At 48.0% G+C, this 19,755-nt stretch overlaps 1 protein-coding gene across 1 annotated transcript in view; it reads left to right on the forward strand.

The window, feature by feature from the left end:
• The first annotated feature begins 6,095 nt into the window (after window positions 1-6,095).
• Window positions 6,096-19,755, forward strand: part of TMOD1 (tropomodulin 1) — a 16,721-nt gene continuing 3,061 nt past the window's right edge. Inside the window, exons 1-7 of the mRNA XM_009697420.1 lie at window positions 6,096-6,315; window positions 8,291-8,447; window positions 11,869-11,988; window positions 15,280-15,369; window positions 15,874-16,004; window positions 17,634-17,741; window positions 19,273-19,416. Of these exons, the coding sequence (XP_009695722.1) occupies window positions 6,196-6,315; window positions 8,291-8,447; window positions 11,869-11,988; window positions 15,280-15,369; window positions 15,874-16,004; window positions 17,634-17,741; window positions 19,273-19,416 (870 nt within the window). The 5' untranslated portion in view covers window positions 6,096-6,195. The remainder of the gene's footprint in view (window positions 6,316-8,290; window positions 8,448-11,868; window positions 11,989-15,279; window positions 15,370-15,873; window positions 16,005-17,633; window positions 17,742-19,272; window positions 19,417-19,755) is intronic.

Here is a 19,755-nt window from a genome sequence, read left to right on the forward strand (position 1 = left end):
GTATGTTGATTTGAAATGTGGCAAACTTCTGAGTGCCCATACCACAGCTGTGGGACATGTGCTCACCTGCAAGGCCACTGCTGAGCTCTGGTTGGGTCTGCCAGGGAAGGGACTGCTAGCTCCAGGTGTGATGTTTGTACCTGTGCGCTGGGAGGAGAGCATTACTGTACCAGCACACCTGCATTTACTTCCCTCATGACCACAGTAACTAGTGATAGGACGCACTAGCAGTCAAGACTTTGGACGTGTAAGGCTCTGTGGTGACACTGGGGACAGATCCAGCTCCTCCTGTGCTTTGCTCTGACTTCCTACTGGGTTTTGCAAAATTTGCAGAGGCTCACCTTTTTAGATGTGGTCTCAGAAGGAGCTGATGTGCATCTTTCCCTCTGTTGTAACTGGATCTGGCTGTAATTGTTGGTCCCTTCTTGAAACTCCTGGGAACTGGTGATGTTGGGGTGCTCAGTGACTCAAACAGCAGGGAGGCTGTGGAGTCAGGCTCTTGCACACCAGCACCCAAGTATGCTGGGATGCAAGCCCAGGGTTCACAAGTTGTCCCATGAGTGGCAGAACCAGCAGAGACTCACTTTTGGGTGGATTGATGTCCTTCATCCCTACATCCCCACTGTGTCTGCCCCCGTTCTACTCCTTGTACCAGCTCCCCCTTCTCCAAGTGCTTCTGGTACCCTGCCCTTCCCCTAGACCTCCCTGCCAACACCTCAGCTCTCTCCTTCATTCCCTGTCAGCCAAAGGAGATGCCTAGGCTTGCTCCGTGTTACACTTGTGCTGATGGACCCTTTGCACACACACACAGCTTGACAAGAAATTAGGGTGTGAGTCCTATATGAGATTTCATTAGAGTTAGCTAGTGGCTTTAAGGTTTATCAGAGGACAGAGAGGCCACATAAAAATACAGTCTTCATTTAGGAAACCAGCTGGAGCTGATTTGCTCCTCTCATCTACACAGCATGCATCTTGGATTTACACCTGGGTGATTCGCTGAGGTCTAAGCGTATGCACAGGAACTGCTTAACTTCTCTTGACTTTATAGGAAATGGTCACTTGAGGTGTGTTCAGTTTCTCAAAAAAGGCTCTGGCGTTTATGTTTAAAGTTATGCTACAAGTCAAAGAAAAGAAAAAAGAAATTGTAGCAACTACAGAGGGTTTGGTTGACATTGGTTTGTTATTTTTATACTGTAAAAATAATAGCTCTGAACTTTGACTCAGGTTTATAGTTAAGCTATGAAAAACTCTCATCAATCAAAACGCTGCATGAGTCAAGGAGGAACGCTTCTCGCGCCAGGCTGTCCCTCACAAGGTTAACTCCTGCTTCTGGTGCTGCTTGAAAACAACTTTCATCCTGAATTAAGCTTTCAGCCCTCAAACTTGGCAGTTTTTCCAAGAATCATCGATATCTATGCTGCTGACACTTGTTGAGCACCTCCTTATCACAGAAACCAAGCCCTCGATCTGCTTTCTTATTTCAAAGTGCTGAAAAATTTTCCCAGCAGATTTGAGAGTTGTCTGAGGCGGGGGATGTTCATTTTATCAGCCATGGCTTTCATTCTCAGGGCAGAGTACACAGAGTTCCCATCCTCTGCCTTCTGATGGCGATTCGGTGTGGCCAGTGACTTAGGATGCACTAAACCCTCCTACGTGCTGCAGTCCCTGCGGCCATGGAAGTGACAGCCATGTGCTGCAGCCTGCCACGAAACGCCAAAATCGGGGTTGGCTTGGACTGACAACAGAATTTATCACCGAAAAGCCCTGTATCTTCACTGAGGTTGGTTGCTCTTTGTTCCTGCGTACGTATGAAAAGAAAAGGGCTTTCCATAATTTCCTGTTGTTAGCATGCTAGTGCACGTGGGAGGTTGGACCGTTCGAGGCTGGGCTTCCCAGCACGGGTGTGCCAAGAGCACCGTCACGCCGTGTTACACAGCACCCAGGGGAAATCAGTCTATATTTTCTCTGTGACATTTCTGCATTTTCTTGGAACTTGTCTTGCTGGCTGCTCTTTCTGTTGCTTCACCTAGTTCTGCTTTCTTGTTCATTCTTTTTCTTGGGTTTGTCAGGGCATTGGGGGATGATCCTGCAGATCCTCCAACTCGGTGGTACCGGTGCTGCTCCGCAGCCTCCCCAAGTAGCCTGTTGCAGCCTGAGCCCATTGCTGCCCTGCTCCGGCGCTCCCTGCTCGCCCACCCAAGGAGCACCACCACACCCCCATGCCTGTTCTCTGCCATGAATGGGACACAGTGATCCCGTGTAGGCCACCTTCCCAGGTCTCCGCTGGTTCCCTGCGTGGAGGTTGGTGCGGCTCTTAGGTTTCGGTGTCCCAGAAAGGGCACCGTGCTGCAAGGGAGCTGTACTGGTGCAGAGCAGTGAAAGGAGTATTTCCAGTGTCATATGGGATGCTTTTCATTTTCACTTGTTCGATAGCATCCATTTGTTTGTTTAGTGGTTTTGGACCTTTCAGAAAGAAACTGTTCCATCGTCCTCATAATCACAAATGTAGCCTTTTTTTTTTTTTTTTTTTTTTTTTTTTTTTCTTTTTTTTTGCTTTATTTTCCTGTATTCGTGATAGGAACAGTGTTCCCTGTAGATGACCTGTGGTGTATGCTCGTCTCCCACCCAATTTCATTTTTTTTCTTGAACCTTTTTATTGGTCTTCATGCATACCAACTTGTGTGCTTTTCAGACTTACCAAGTGCAAGTGTTTGGGCTGCCTTCTCATGGGTCTGATGAATACTTTGGACGATGAGACCTAATACCTTGCTATCTTGGTGGTCAATATGAATTTTAATTTTTTGAGGACCTGAAGTTGTAATGGTGTCAGTCCTGTGCAACTTCTGTATATTATGTATCTATCTTGTTGTGATGCTTCCTTTGTTGATTGAATGAAAAGTATGTTGGTAGGTTTAATGAAAAATAGCAAGAAATCAAAGCTGCTATCTTGGGAAGACTTTGATAATAGATTTGATGGAGCAGATTTATGGTTAATTAGGGTTAACTCTTTTCTGAATGTCCAGAGTTGTGTGGATTTAAAATTTTAATATAATATTGCAGTTGTTCTGGAGGACCTTATTATTTTTTTGGAGCACACATGTCAGGGGGACCTGTGTTAAACCATGCTTGAACCCTAGCACAGATTAGGGAGAGCTGTTTGTGGCGGTGGGAGTTTCAGCACATCGTGTAAACGAAAACAATTATGCTTAGGCAGAATTTACCTGCTTTCTTATTTTTGGCAGTACAAAGCCCTCTTCCCATTTACGGCACATGGGCTCTTTCGCTTTTTTTCTCCCAGCACTCATTAGCAAGATAGGGTAGAAGAGGCCTGGGGTGTGGAGATAAGGGAGAGCCGGTGAACGTACTGGTCCTGGAGACTGTGCTGGAGGATGCGGTGGTAAAGCCTCACAGCTCGTTGGGTGGGCAGGGGAGCGGTACGACATGTCCTGCCGCCGCGGGCACAGCCAGCGCTCCGGACGCGCTCCCTGCGAGAGCTGCGCGAGTCGTTGGCACTGTCCGGCTGCACCAGCGAGGCTGCGAGGGCACTGTCCCCTCCCAGCAGCTCTGCTTTGGGTACATAGCAAACGAAATTCTCCCTGTGGGGATTTCAGCTGTGTTTCAGCAGGCCCTGCACCTGTCTTCAGCCCTCAGGGCCTTTGCTATATGCAGCCCTCGCTTCATATCTCTGCAGGATGCTTTGAAACCTGAAGCGTTTTCTAGAAGCATTGCCTGTGCACGCTGATATCCACCTTCTGTCCTGCCTTTCACCTCTTGGTGCTGACAGTCTCCATCTTTCTGGAGGGAGGCGACAAGGTCAGCCCCGCGGAGGCTGTGCTCTGGTCCCAGCCGAGCCACCGCTTGCAAGCTACCCCCGACTGCTGGGAAGGGGCTGTGGGTGCCTCTGTGAGTAGTTGTCCCCACGTAGCCAAGACGGAGATTGCCGTGTGCATGGCAGGTGTGGGTATTTTAAGCCATTGCAGGGACTTTAGCAGCCTGAGTGGGTTATCCTCTGCCCTCCTGCCTGCTCTGAGCTCCGGCTTGTTCCACAGCAGAACAGTCAAAACTAAAAATTGAATACAAAATACAGACTAGTCATGGTTCATGCACTTCAGTCTAAGGTCACAGTGGCACAGCACATCTCCAGATCTGGGTCCAGACTGCTTTTCTAGGATCTCCTGCATCAGAGTAATAAGAATTGCTGTAACATCGAGCGTTTGTTCATGGGTAATTGTGCTAAAGGCTCTGCTTTTCTCTGTGGTGACCAGAAGGGCAGCCTTGCTGCGGGGCTGAACTGCTGGATGTCACTTCTATTCTGACCAGTGCATGGTTTCATGACAGCTGCACATCAGTCTCACAGCTGGAGGTGCCTTGCACTGACTGCTGCCGGGGACTGGTAAAGCGCAGGAGTGCTGGCCTCCTTGCTGCCTCCCTTAGCCAAACCCACCAAGCCCCATAGCCTGTGCTTTCCCCTTCACCCTCTCACTGCTCTCAGCCCTGGTGCCCACAGGTTGACTGTCACCGTGAGGAGCAAACCAGCCCGACAAAAAGCTGGTTTTTACCCTCTTGGGTCCCGGCTGTGGGAGGCTAGGGGCTTTTCTTCCCATCAAGGAGGCAACTCCTGGCGCTCCACCTCCTAAGTGGCGAGTGGCAGGAATGTGAGTGATGCAGGAATTGCCATCGCACCAGGGGGAAACCAAACGTCTGGCCAGATGACAGCTCTAAGTTTAAGGGCTTGGTGTCGAGCCATGTGTGCGTTAATGTGCCCTTTTGTGAGCAAGCTAAAGATAATTTTCCTGTCTGGAACAGCAGCTGCATTGTAAGTTGTATAAAGAGACTTCTCCACTAATGAAGAGTGATCATAAGAGCATGATCTGCCCTGAGAGGATGAGCAAAGCTGGAGAGATGTGACTCGAGGCAGGACTCTGACACTCTGCAGAAGCTGAAAATGGGCCATTTATAGACACTCAAAAGATGTTTGGCTCCTTGAAAAATGCACAGGCCTTGCTGTTATTTTAATGAAAATGCCACTTGAAAGAGTAACAAAACTATTTTTAAACTGTAGGAAAAGTCACTTTAAATTATCTAGAGTTCAATATTCTCTGCAAAAATTGAACCAAAAAAATGTAAATACACAGACAGCGCTAGAGAACAAAAGGAAACTTTCAGCAAAAAACCAGAGTTGGATACACTCTTGTGTGTTGTAGTGAGTGTATTTTTAACCCACCTGCATATTTTAAACAAGTTGACCTTCACAGAAGGTCTACTACAGTCCTTTACTCCTGGTAGAGGTCCAGTTACGTGTGCATGATTGTGTAGGAGACATGGGACTAGTCTTTTACTCCTGGTAGAGGTCCAGTTATGTGTGCATGATTGTGTAGGAGACATGGGACAAACCCCTGGGTCAGCAGGGATTATCTGGGTAGGTCATTTAGTACGTTACTCCCACTTCTCTTCTTGAAGGGTTGGTTTAGAGGTGCAGTAACACTCAGGTCAACTGCTTAGCTTGCAGCAGCGCAAACACGTGTTGTCTCAGGGCAGGTGGGTTCCTAAACAGCAGGTTTAACTGGCAGCCTCCTGAACAAGAGTGGATAATACTCCCTGATCTCCTTGTGGCTTTAAAACACAGGAAGGGGTGCCACGCACCGTATCCTTGTAGAAGTTTGCAGGGCTCAGAGGTGCTCAGTGATGCTACAAAGCTGTTTTCCCACCTGGTGACAACGCTATCTGGAGTGTCATGTGCAGGGAGGTGTTACTGGTGCCTTGTAAGGGCATGAAAGCTGCAGATTTTACGATTTGTGGTTTGTTGTCCTTCAAGGAAATAAACACCTAGGACACTTTGTTAACATCTCTCATTGCTTGGAAAAAGACATCTCTAGCCAGGGTCTGGTACAAAGTAGTTCCTCAGTGGTGCCCTGTAAGTCTATGACGGGGCAATATGTTCCTGAAGTTGTGCCACTGTCATGACCAGGGGCTGTTGTGTGCATGTAGGATATGGATGGGGGAGCCCTGAGCAATCTGACCTGGCTTTGAAGTCACCCATGCTTTAAGCATAAATGTTCTGCAACCCTGTGGTATTCAGCATTCCCCGACCAGCCGGGCTACAGTGTCATGTCTTGTGTATTCAGTATGACGCTTCCTGTTTTCATTTCAGGTCTTGTTTTGGCATAAAAGTGAGATTCACGAGACTCCTCTAAGATGTCTTACAGAAAGGAGCTAGAAAAATACCGAGACCTGGATGAAGACAAGATCCTTGGAGCTCTGACAGAGGAGGAGCTCAGAAAGTTAGAGAATGAACTGGAAGAGCTGGATCCTGATGTAAGTAATTTTTTATGTGAGATTTGGTAGGTGGTAAATCTCAGTAGTTGTGGTGGAATGGGCTGCATTAGTAATCTGTATTTAAGTGGGATCCTTTGCAGAGCCTGTACTCAGCGCAAGGATGGAAGAGACTGGCCACAGATGGGCAGAAGCAATTTTGCCATTGCAAGCATGGACTGCGCGTGGGGTTTTGTTTTGTTTCTGTGATGTTCCCTTGCCCTTGCTCCAGTGTGCATGATCCGGTGTGACGAGCACTGTGATTTGCAGCACCGACCTGACCCAGTGCTGGTGCAGGGCAGTAAACCTGTGGAAACTGGATCTCTGCATCTGGTCAGGCCACCTTGGAGGGAAGGTTTTGGGATTTGTGGGTTGTTTGGCATTTTTTTCGTAGCAAACTTCAAATGGTCTGTATTCTCTTCCATTTAGGCAGAAATCCAAATCCTGGAGGTTTGCAAAATGGGACAGTTGCTTTTTAGCAACCTCCCAACATCAGCAGGGGCTGCATATATGCAAACACTGGGCCTGCTGGTGCCAAGCGATGAAAGCTTTTTGGAGGCGACGTTGTCCTGCGGCCCTAGCAGGGGATGTGCAGAGCCAACTGGCAGGTGTCTGGGTTGCGGCAACATTAGATGATGAGGCTGGGCACTGCCAATTCAGAAATTGTTCCTGCAACGTGCAGTTAGTGTTTCTGGGGGAAATGATGGGCAGTGTAGATTGCATCATCAGTATTTTTAATTGCAACATGGGAACATAATAAAGAGGCTGGCTCCTGGGATTAAGCGTATGGGCTGATGGACTGGTTACAGCTGCCTCAGAAGACAGAGTCAGGCAGCATTCTGGGAAAGATGCAGAAAGGTAAAATAATTGTGAACATCTGTCGGTACAGGTGTAGCCTGAGAACAGGAGTTAAAGCATGAAGATTGCATGGTCACCTCGCAGCGTGAAGCCTGAGGAAGCAAGCTGTTTCCTATGCCTCCCTGCTTGCATATTAGCATAGTTCTCTTCTGTTGCCTTCCAAGGTTTCCTGAGTCTGATTGCTTCCTATTAGTCATTTTCCTTCCCAGGCTTTTCACTGATACAGATTTAAATTATAATGAATTGCTTTTATTAGGCAGGCATGGAAAAATTAGCATGTTGTTCAAAATCACCTTGGATGTTTTAAAAAGTAAATGTTGACTTCTATCCAGCAAAGCTTTAAGGAACATGCTTAGTGTCAAATCTGGGAATAGTCTTATTTACTGCATTAAGGCTGTTCTATATTTAAATATAAGCAGGTGCTTACGTGCCGTATGTGTCAGGCACAAAGCAACTTCCCATGGTGGCTAATGTGGCTGAATAACAAAGAGGCAGTTTGAAAAGGGGCTGAGGTTCACAGGGATTTTGTTCAGCAACGGAGTGACCTTCTCTGCAAGACCCTGCCTGTAGTTTTGTGATGGATCATGAAAGGTAAACGAGACCACCACAGCTCTCTGGTCTGCTCTGTGAAAGACCATGGGATTTCACTGAATTGATTCTTGTTGGGACACGTGGGGGGTGTAGGCACTTCGACAGGCACGTATAGGGAGGAGAAGATTGGTTGAGCTCAGTAGCTTGGTTCTGGTGCTGCGACTGTTGCAAAAAGGCAGCAGAGATGGGGAGGGTGTGGGAAGAGGCTAGGAGGAGCAGGAGGTGATGGCTGAGAGCCCCCAGAAAAAGGGCTGGAGCTGCTGTTGTAGAGAAACATCCACTTGACAGCATGGAGATCTTGTAGTGAACCCAGCATTTGAAATTGGAGGGGGGAACGAGTATCATGTGACTTAGATGATGTGGGAATCAGTGGAGTTGGATGGAGATAACCTTTGAGATATGGAGAAGCAAATTGTCCAGCAATGTGGAAGAAAGATGGTGCAATGAGGAAAGTGGAGAGGGGAGAGTGTTTGATGGATGGGGATCATGGCCTGCAGAAATAACCTGTGTTTCTCCCCTCCATGCCTAGAATGCATTGCTGCCGGCAGGGCTCAGGCAGCGGGATCAGACACAAAAGCCACCAACCGGCCCATTCAAAAGGGAGGAACTCATGGCCCACCTAGAAAAGCAGGCAAAGGATGTTAAAGACAGAGAAGACTTGGTTCCTTTCACGGGTGAAAAGAGAGGTATGGTCATCCTTTGCACCATGCTGAGTGTGACACGATGAAGGCACAGTGGGTACACAGCGGAAGGGTTGTGTCCAAACCCACGTTGCTAAGGACAACTTCATTTTGACACCATTGGGGTGGTGGATCTTCTGTCTCTGTTGCCTAGCCCCAGCCCAGGCTGGCTAGTAAACTGGGCTGTGCCCAAGAGGCCCATGCACTTGCTACTTTGGGTACCACCTGATGTGTTCTTAAGTGATGGACAGGAGATGTACCACTCTGCAGCCTCTTTCCATCCTCATCCCACTGCAGCTGTGTCAAGCTCTGGGGAAGTCATTATCTTCTGTCGTATCTTGTTCCTCCTCTGCACTGTCGTCCTGTGAACTCTGCAGGCTGCGTTCTGTCTTCCACCATTGCCTTTCATGCTCCATCCCTACACTCTGAACTTCATCTTGGTATAGAGAAACTCCATAGCTCCCCTTGCTGTGATGATCCCAACAGTTCCCACGTAGTCTTCATCACCTCTTGACAACCCCAGCCTCATTTCCCAGTCTCCTGTAGCTTGCATGTTTCTATCTTTCTGCACTCTACCCTGTGGTGGCTGCAGCACCCCTGCTCTGCATGGCCCTGAAGCTTATGAGCAAGGAGTTTGCTCTGCCTCTTCTCTTTCCTCTCCTTCTGGCATCTTTTCCTGTTTTCCTGGGACATGTCCCATTATTCAAAGGACTTTCCTGCTCCCATTAGCAATCTAAGTATCATCTAACATGGGACATGGTCCAGTCAGTCCTTGCCTCTGGGTTCCAGGAGCTTCTCAGCAGCTTTTATCTGCTGTTGTGTCTCCCTCTGTACCGTGGTCTCCCTGCAGCAGAAGATCTGGTTGTATGCTGTTCGCACTATTGGTTTCCCCACATCAAAATAGAAGTGCATGAAGATATGGGCATATGAGCATGTTTCCCAGCTGGGGTATTTCTCAAAGCTGCCTCCTTACTGATCCACGTGCCTCTCTGAGACCTTGAGTTAAATCTGTCCATTTAATAAAACTTGAGGTGGTATTTTTAGCAAAAAAAAAAAGAGTTCTCCTTGAAAGGAGTAAACATAAATTGAGTGCTATCAGGAAGAGCGATTTAGCAACTTCAAGCGTACCCCAGCCCAGCATTGTCTACACACCTGGCTAGCCCAGCAGGTAGTAGCAGTGCTCTGCAGGAGACAAGATATTTCAGGCACTTTGAGTCTTCAGCATCTGGTCTGAGCTAATCATATTTCAATCTGATGTGATCTCAAACACATTAAACATATTTTCACTTGTAACACGCTCTTGAGTGAAGACACTACTTACATTGACTGTGAGCAAAAGATGGTAAATTACATATTCACAGTTGTGGCAAAGCTGGAAATAAATCACCATGTTTGCAGTTTGGAGGGTGATTTACTAGTTTGCCATGAGGAAGTGCTCTCCCTGGCCATGCTGCTTGACAAGGTGGGAGTTGGTGGGTGCATACATGCTGTATTATGATATATAATGCTGTGTTTGCCTGCACCATTTACTTTAAAATTCAAACTTGTAATAAGGCATGACTGAGATATGAAACTTTCTAAAATTAAAACCCAGAAGTTTCAAAGACACCGAGATGTCAAAAGGAGTTACTGTGTGATGGCAGAGTTAAGTTTGCCCTGTTTTTTATGTTCCCTGCTGAAAAGGTGGGTACAGTTTGCCAAGCCATGTCCCCGGCAGGGCAACGGTTCTGAGTCTCTGCACCAAGCCAGGGCTGAGGGGGCCAGCCCTCCCCAGACATTTTGCTGCAAAGTACCCAGAAGGTGCCTGGCCGTGCAGGCAAACATGATGCTCTGCCTATTTTTGCAAGAGCAGCTGTGTCCCAGGAGGCAGATTCCTGCCCTCTTTGTCAGGGCAGCATCGCGTAGGCAAGAGATGGGCCGTTTTGCAAAAGGCTGTTTATAGCAGCCTCCATTTTGTACGGAGGGGGGCCTGAAGCACAGTTGCTTCTTCTTTGAGGTTAAATTTAGCCCCGTCTGTTTCTGCACATCCCTAAGCAGCAGGATCTTTGTTTCTCCCCTTTGGTGCCGCTGACTCTGATTTCAGAGGGCGGACAAAAATAGTCCTGGTTGGCATGCCAGGCCAAGAGTTTTGCACTCGTTATCTCTCTGCAGTGATCCTGGACTGTTTCAGGGGAGGAGACTGCTCTGAAATGCTCTGGGATCCCTCCTCCTCCTCCTCCTCCCATCCTGCAGCGGCAGCACTGGGCTTACCCCTGCTGCAGTGTGTTAAAACAGCACAAGCCTCTTTCTTTTCTTTGGTGGCGGGGGCAGTCGTAGGTAGGTGCCCTGTTGTGAAATTTCAGACTTGACCTGTTCATCCTCCGCAAAGAGATCTGTCCTGCCTGTTGGCGGTGCGAGCAGTTAGGAGCAGGGAGCAGCCATGCAGTGCCATGAGCCCTGTCTGCTGCCCCATCCCTCCCTGGGACGCAGCCGACCACAGCAGGGAAGGGGTCTTGGCTTGCCCAGTGGTCATCCTGGGCAATGGGATGGGGGAATGCTGGGGAGCCCATGGCACTCAGAGCTGGGCTGGAGCCCTGTCACTCTCTGCACAGCCCCTTGTCCATGTGGGCAGCCCCTGTTAGGAAAAGGCCACAGGCAAGCAGCTGAGATGGCATCTTTGTGTTACCAGCTGTACCTGTTGTTTTGCACCTCTGACTTACGGTTCCTTGGCCTGTTCCTGTCCTGGGAGATAGAGCACGGAGGTCTCCATCTGGCATGCCCTCCATATCTCTGCCCCCTGCCCTACTGTCCTCTGCAGCGATGTTGAGCCAGACCAGCTGCCCCAAGCCTGCTCCTCCTTGCATCCCGTGTGCTCACTGGGCTGCTGTCCCTGCCTGCTCCCAGACCCTCTCCACCACCTCCTTTCCACCTCCTTTTGACTAATTTGCCATCTGTCCTGCCACTGTGCATTTGGAGTTAGCAGCAGGAGCTGTCTCAGCAGCAGGACCAATCCTGCACAGTGCTGGATCTGGGCCACTGGCCTCTCTTGGTCCATGTAAGTGGTGACAAATCGCCACCCCTTTTATGCATCCACCAATGAACTGAAGACCTGCAGGGTCAGGCTGTGTGTGGGTTTCTGAGTGCTGTGCATTGAACAGTCATCGTCCTGTACAAATGTACTGTTGGGTTTTTGTAGTTGCAGCCCTCTGCGCTGGTGAAAGAGTCCAGCTCCATAGCTGGAGGTGCCTGGCAGGGACCTCCTGGCTCAGATCGCAGCAGGACTGAGCTAATGGGAAGGGATGCAGTGTCTCTGATTTTTCCCTAGGTCCTTTTGCCCACTCTGTCCTTTCCACTGTGCAAATCTCACCCGACGGAAGTGCATCTGCGTGGCTAGTTGTGAAACAGGTGCTATAGCTATACTGAGAGCGACCTCACTTTGCATTTACAGGAAAAGCTTGGATCCCCAAGCAGAAGCCGATGGATCCTGTTTTGGAAAGTGTGACTCTGGAGCCGGAACTGGAGGAAGCCCTTGCTAATGCCTCTGATGCAGAGCTCTGTGACATTGCTGGTAAAATAGTTTCATGTGAATTGGGCATTCAAGTTGTTCGACTACTAGTTTCTTTTTGTTTGTTCTTTTATGGGAAATGAGCTGTTCAGGTTTTTGCTGTTTATGTGAATGCTGTCAGTTTTAACAGGATTTATTTTTTTGTTAAAAAAGAAGTATATATTTAAAGTTACTCTCAGCCCATGTGACTTACTCAGGAGCATGGACCAAAGGTGAAGAGTGAGAAGAAGGATTTATCAAAGGAACAGAGTGTGCTGTTTGATTTCTTCTCCTGTCTCTGCCACTGAATCTTGCAAATTGCAGCTTGTCACCTTCAGGAGCACGGCTTTCTTCAAGCCAAACTTCTAGGAAACAATCAAGCAGACCCAGTGAGGATGTGGGTTTCGTGTGCAACCTATTAAAGGAGCTGTCAGGTTAGAGGAGTCTCTCGATGAACGCTCAGGGCTGCCATTTGTTGAAGAGCTTTTCCAACACATTTTAAAGCTATGGATTTCTTGTGATTTGTGCAGTCGGTTGGTTTTATGAGTGTTAGCTCAGGGTGGGGGAATCCAGCGTTAAAAGGTTGGTGTACTTCACGAAGACTGAGAAGTAGGTTGGAATGCATAGCAAGCTGGAGAGGGGGACAGAGCGACTGCAGTTGCTGTTCGAGCCCCGGCAATGTGCTCTTCACCAGGCTGAACAAGCCCTGTGCAAACTGAGAAGGACAGACATGGTCCCTATCTGAGGGGTTTACACCTCCATGCTAGGTAAGTTCCAGCAGTGTCCCATTGCTGCTTCTCAGGCAGTGTTGTCTGGGTGGAGGTGACTCACTGCAAGCCTCATTGCTCTGCTGCTTTGGAGATGACAATCTGAAGCCAGTAGTGTGGACTTAGCTCTGTGACTGGGATAGGATATGCCTTGGTCAAAGGAGCGTATGTACACCCCTTTGGTGCTTTTCTGAGCTCACGTGTGCCCTGCTGGTCTAGCAGTCGATGAATATTTCAGTGCTACCGGCTTCTTCTTCCACTTCTGTCTCCTTCAGACTTCTGTGCTCTCTAGCAGTATCCTCCTTGCCAGAAGTCTGTAAGATAGCCTGTAGAATAACCACACCAATTAGACATTGTCTACATAGTAATGTCATATTCTGGCTTAGAAATGTTTCTGCATTAAGGCTTCTGACATATGTACCCTGGCCAAGAATTGCATCTCTGGGTTTTGCTTTTTTACTGTACTCCTAGTACTCCTGTAAAGCCCTATTCTATAAAAGCTGCCTTTCTAAACTCCAGATCTGTGCAGCAATGATTTTCACAGAGAAATGCTGTTTGGGGCAGCTTGTTCTGCAATTGTGGGGAGAACACACTTGAAGTGGCAGCAGAACTGATGTGATACAAGCTGTGCTGAAATCTCAATATTGACAGTGACGGCGTTGCTCCTGCCTGTTTAGCAGGGCTTGTTGTCAGCCGTGGTGTACTGGATCCCTTCCTTGGCAAGACTGGTAGGATAGCTCTTGTGGGTGGCTCCCAACAAGTCCTGGAAGGGCTCCCATTCCTTTGGTCAGCTGCAGGAGGGAGAAATGGGATGCCTTTGTTCTGCTTGAGTTCATTTGAATAATAAATGGTAAGTGCCAGGCTTACAAACAGCAGGTCTCTCTTGTCTACCAAACTGTAGCTCAAAAAAACCCCGTGTGGTCCCAACAGCAGATCCTTCTGCAGTCCAGATATTCACAGTCCTGGCTGGTGGAGAGATTTCATTGTCAGAGTAAGCTGGTTTTGAGGGGTATGTGTGTCCCCAAAATACTGAGCCTGCAAATTATTTTTCCAAGCTGTGTTGCACTCCTGAAAATTTAATCTGTGAGTACATGGCAGAGAAAAGGGACAGCTAAAATACAAACAAAATGCCCAGCCTCACTCAAACTTTCAGACAGAGACTGCTTGGCTCTGTGCAGTCCAGCTGGGGATGTGCTGGGGGGGATGTGGGGAAGTGGACGATGGTGTTCGTTGATGCCCTTTGCTGCAGGCTGTCCTGCCCATGCAACCCAGTCCTGAAGTCACAGTGAGCTGTCACCGTAACAGATGCCATTCATGTGATGGGCCTCAGGGATAGCCTTCTCCTGCAACTCCCAGCCTCCTTGGGCAAAGCACAGAGCAAATGGTCAGAGACTGGCACCAACCAAGCATAGGAGGAGTAGCTTATGGGAAAGCAAAGTGTCTTTGTGGTGGTGTACTTGAATTTTAGGGAGAGATTTGTCCTTTATTTATTTTAACCACTGTGCCCATCTGGAGGTCAAGATTTGTTCAAATGTGGCTGTTTATAACAAGTATTCATAACTCTGCATTTTTCTTTACAAAGTCATATAGTTATTTTTTTAAAAAAGGCATATTAAAGAAACAGTTTATTTTCAAATATGAACTTTCTGTGAGTAGCAGGGTTATTTTTATAAAAAGAATCTTTGCCTAAATGTTTCTAAGCCATTGGCTTCCCACTGCTCATTTGCAGCTGGCAAGAATGTCAGCATATCCCTCTGGGTGCGTTTCAATGTGCATTTGCATATAGATTTTGCAGTTGTGACCCTGAGATACACAAATTTGCAGAAGTTTGGCTTTTGGGCTCTTACAGTCTTTGAATTTTGTTCATACCATCATTTTCTGCATTTTGACCAAGCCAGCAGAGCTTTACCTTCTTACAATGTCAACTTCCAAGCGTACAAAGATCAATTCAAAGCACACGACCACCACCGCCCACCCTGCTTATTCTTGAGTAAAAACATGATGTGCATTGCCATGCTTTGGATGACAGTCACCTCATCTGTTGCTGCCCGAGGGGTTAGTTTGGCTCTGTGTGGGGCACAGCTCATCTCAAAAACTGGACTGTGGTCGTGTGTGGCACACATGCCCAGGTGAGCAAAAGGATGATGAGGATGTGCAGGCCTCTCCTGGAATGGACTTCTTAGATCAAATCCTACCAATGTCATTTTTCTGGTGTTTTATTGTCTTCCCTTCACTATTTTTGTGTGATGCTGAATCAAGTCAGCTACTGGGAAGCCTTGGCTGTTTGTCTGTTTGTTGTCCACAAAATGATATTCCTCTTCTCCTATGAATCATGCTACATTGGAATAAACAAGGGAGCACATTTAAGCCCTGTTGTGTATTTATGACAGCTGGGGCCCTTGGTCCCACCTTTGTATGTTGTTCTGTGCTTGCACAGGGAAAGGTAATGCACCATGGACCTCCATCCTGGGCGTCATGACATGTATACATCTTTGCCTGGCTTTGGAGCCTGAAATAACTCAAGTTGTCTTCTCTTCTTTTTCTGTAGCCATCCTTGGCATGCACACCTTGATGAGTAACCAGCAGTACTACGGGGCACTGGGGAGCAGCACCATCGTGAACAAAGAAGGGCTCAACAGTAAGTGATTTAGAGCGTTAGCAGGCTGCAGTGTTTGGCTTTGAAACTGCAGAAGCAAAATGGGAGTTATTTTTAGGCTGAAGGTTGGAGCCATGAATGTCAGAGCAACCTGTGGTTGCTGAGGCCATCTCTGGTTCATCCTTGCCCTGTACAAGCCAGCGTGGTCTCAGCTGCTGCCCTGACGCAATCCAGGAGCTAGCACAGCCCAGAGAACAGCCCCATGCAGGCAGTGTGCCCTCCGTCCCCCAGTTTTGGACCCTGAGAGTGCATAGCAGCAGGCACCGGCTGTCCTGTGCTAGTCGACCCCAGTGCCGGGCAGCCTTTCTGGATGCACTGAGTGTAGGTGGAGCTGAAGAGGGCTTCTTCAGTCTCTCATCGTGTCTGTTTGTCAGGTCATGCTTCCCTCTCCCAGCACTGCTTCTGGAAGAGGAGAAGCACACCCAAAAAGAACATGCTGCTGTGCAGGGTGCTTTTGGTTTCACATGTCTGGCTTTTCACTTTCAGGTGTGATTAAGCCCACACAGTACAAACCAGTTCCTGATGAGGAACCAAACTCAACGGATGTGGAGGAAACTCTGAAACGAATACAAAGCAATGATCCTGACCTTGAGGAAGTCAACCTTAACAATATTATGGTATTTGCTCCTTTCTACTCTCCTTTCTTAATAACAGGACCAAACATTTGATACAAAGAAGGTAGAGACCAAGTCTGTTTTGCTGGACAGAGTAATACCATAACGCTGCATGTAGCCAAACAAGAAACAGCAGTGCTTCCCATCTCTGTTTTGGGCAACAGGGGTTGTTACGTGCTGTGGGACAACAGTGTGAGGTTGGTAGCCAGAGGATTCCTGTAGATGCCTTGAAGAGCGGAGCTATGTTGAGGGTACTTTGGGAGACCCATCTCCAGCGCGTCTGGTTAAAGGCATTCTAGGTTGCTTTAATGGGTTAGTAAGGCACATTTGGTGGAGGGGCTATTTATGTAAGATAAAATGGTGGGAGGAAAAAAGCTTCATAAACCTGACATTTGCCATGAAAATATGAAGAAATGTCCCTTATTGCAGGTAGCCCTGTCCATCTCCCAGCCATCCCTTCTGTGGGACTCCTTTACTTCTTGTAGAAAGCAAATCAGGACACAGCACCACTTCTTATGTTGCCTCTAGGATACATATGCACACTAAAAAATACCGTTTCCATCTGTCCTCCCTGACTCCAGTACCCCCATCCCATGGGGTCTATTGAAAGAGGACATATTCAAATAGCATGAACGTCATTAACTGCATGTGCACGTTAAAAACACTTGTGCCATGCCACCTGCACCTTTCAATAACGAAAAGATTTTTACTTTCATGTATTTGATCATGGCTAGTGACCCTGAACGTCCCGTGAGAACACCAGGCTGATGATCTGACAGGCAGACACTCTTTTTGTGTGTTGGACTCATGACTTTGGGGCATGGTTTGGAGAACTGGGGAGTGGCGGTGGAGACGGTAAGCTGCTGAGCTCTATGTTTTGGCTCTGCAGATGGATTTGGCTATAGATGATTTCACATGGTGAGATCCAAATGGTATGGCAAGAAGTCCAAGCTGAGGATACCACTTAAAGTTTTAGGTGATTTGTGCATCTGAAAAAATTAGTACATCTGAAAAGGGTATCTAAAGTGCTTGATAAGTGAAAAATGCTCATTTTGTAGGAACTCTAAATAAGCAGCATGGATTTATTTTCTGGGCTGAGCCCTAGCATGGCAAATGTTAGCCTGAAAGATGTTGTATAAAGCAGTCAGAGGTGTCTGTGGTTTGTACTACAAGAGGAGATTGTTTCAGGTCTTTCTGGATCAGGCCCTGTAGATGGCAATTTTCCTGACTGTGATGCGAATGTTGTTCAGTGCTGTCATTTGTATTAAAAAGTGCAGGAGCAGTGCTTTGTATGCTCATGGATCCTAGTTACATACATCCCCACAACGCCTGCACTCGTAAGTAGCTGAGTTTTTGGGCAATTAAATTAAACAGCAGAGACTTTGTAGCTTCAAATCAAGGCAATGAGCTATCAGCCGGGTCAGAAGTAGGATGAAGACATTGCTGTGCACTTAGGCCATGCCAATTATAGCGATAGAACTTGTAAAAACATTTATAGACCCCTTCGTAAATTACTTCAGTGCTTTTGGTTATTTGACCTTGATAAGAAATTTAAAGTATTGTTTAAATGTATTGCATATTCCTTCATACAGATGATGGCCTAACACAGGTTTTCTGCATTTCTTTTCACAGAATATTCCCATACCAACTTTAAAAACTTTTGCAGAAGCACTGAAAAATAACACCTACGTGAAGAAGTTCAGTATAGTTGGAACACGGAGCAACGATCCTGTTGCTTTCGTAAGTACTGTCGGCTCATTGTCGTAAAGTTGTGACAGGAGCTGTCAGAGTTACTGACTAACTGCTTTTGCACCTTACATTGCGCTTGGTGCATTGCACACCTCTGGAATTTAGTGCAGGTGCTTCAGTTTCAGGAGCGCTAGTGAAAGCCAGTGACAGACAGGCTTTGGTTCCTTTGCTTCTGTTTTCAGATTTCAGGACACAATCCTTTAATCCCATGCAGTCATAGTTGTCCTCAAGGATCTCCCGGAAAAGGAGCAGGAGACAAGAACTGACTTTCTAGTGGCATTTTGTAAAAGCAGTTTGTCTGTCGTGATTTATCCTACAGCAGGGCCACCTCATTTGTTTCTGTTGGTACAAAGTCATATGCTGCTGTGTGCACACCCATCCCTCCCTTCACACGTCTGCTCTGGCTCTCTTTCGTATATTCCTTTGTGCAGACCTGTGCTGAAGCGGGACTCTGCATGTCTTTTGCATGGCCTTTGTGGGTGATAAAGGGTCTTTCTGGCTGCTGCAAGCGGTCTTAAATACCAGTGGGGATGCAGAGGGGTGCTGAGAGTTCTGCCTGCCCCTCGTGCTGCCTTCCAGGCTGCATCCTTGCATGCTCCTCCAGCACCATTGCAGCCAATTTTTGCTCTTCTTCACCCAGGCCAACCCTTACCTACCTCCGCCCACATATATGCACACGAGTTTCCTGTTAGAAAAAAAACTTCCTTTTGGAGGGTGAGCACAGCCCTGACATTATTTCAGGCACTCTGGACTGGGGAAGAATCCTGTGCAGGCAGCACTGGTGGTGTTTGAGGGCTGGTGGGGAGGGCTAGGGGATCTGTGGAGCCAAGTGGTGTGTGAGTGGGTGCAGGTCAGCCCTGCCACTTGGGCATTGCCCTCTGGTCTTTCTGTTTCATGACATAGGTGGGTCCTCCCATGCACCTTATGAAATGAGATCATCAGATCAGGTCAGGGGTGTTGGGAGTGTGCCAGCCCATTTCTGGTCTTACCTGTTGGGGCAAGGAAAAGTGATCAATATCGTTGTGATGCCACTTGAGAAGACGTCTTGGGCATGGAGAATCCATTGTTGTTCAAGACAGGTGCTCCTCTCTCTGCCTGCTGTGATGGGACGCATCTCGACCCACTGCAGCGGGAGCAGTGTGGGGAGGGAGCTGATCAGGCAGGAGGCAGGGCCAACGTTGGCCTGCCATCACCACACTGGCTTTAGAAGAAGGACAGATGAAGCTGTCACAGGGCAGGCACAGATGTGGACTGTTGCCTTTTGGGGTAGCCCTAAGGGTTTGTCCGTATGAGGTTTTGCTGTGGCATCCAGCATGCTCATGTTCAAAAATCCCCCTGCAACAGGGGGGGAACCTCCTTCACCCAGCACAGAGCTCTCCCATCTGGTGGCAGTGAAACTGCTTGGCAGATGTGGTCCTCCCGGTGTCATCCGGAGGCGAGGGAAGTTGAACCCCTGCTGCTCCAGGGTGCTCTGCCTCTGCCTGTCTGAGTACCAGCTCTTCCCCCCCATCTCTGCCTACAGGCACTGGCAGAAATGCTGAAGGTCAATAACACACTGAAGAGCCTGAATGTGGAATCAAACTTCATTTCTGGGTCAGGGATCCTGGCTGTTGTCGAAGCGCTCCAGGGCAACACATCGCTCGTAGAGCTGCGCATCGACAACCAGGTAAAGCACGTGCCAGTGGGAGCTCTGATCAAGTGGGATGTCCTGGTTGTGGGAAATTGAGAGGCTGGTCAAGGTCAAGGGTGGCAGCCCACCACCGCTGCCAGGTGGCTTTGAATAGGTGTCAGCCCCTTGCTTCTGCTGCAGTTCCTGGGCAGTATCTGCTACTACCTAGAGTATTGAACAAAGGCTGTGGCAGTGCAAGCAGCTTTCTCTGTTGCTGGTGCTGCCTTGGAGAGTGGTGATGCCCTTGTCCAGTATCATGCCTTGCTCCAAGCTCTTGTGGAGACTTAAATAATAATGTCTGTTTAGCACAACTGAAATTTTTGCTACAATGCAAGG

This window comes from Cariama cristata, unplaced genomic scaffold, assembly GCF_000690535.1.
Source record: "Cariama cristata isolate BGI_N322 unplaced genomic scaffold, ASM69053v1 scaffold16653, whole genome shotgun sequence".
NCBI classification, from domain to species: domain Eukaryota; kingdom Metazoa; phylum Chordata; class Aves; order Cariamiformes; family Cariamidae; genus Cariama; species Cariama cristata.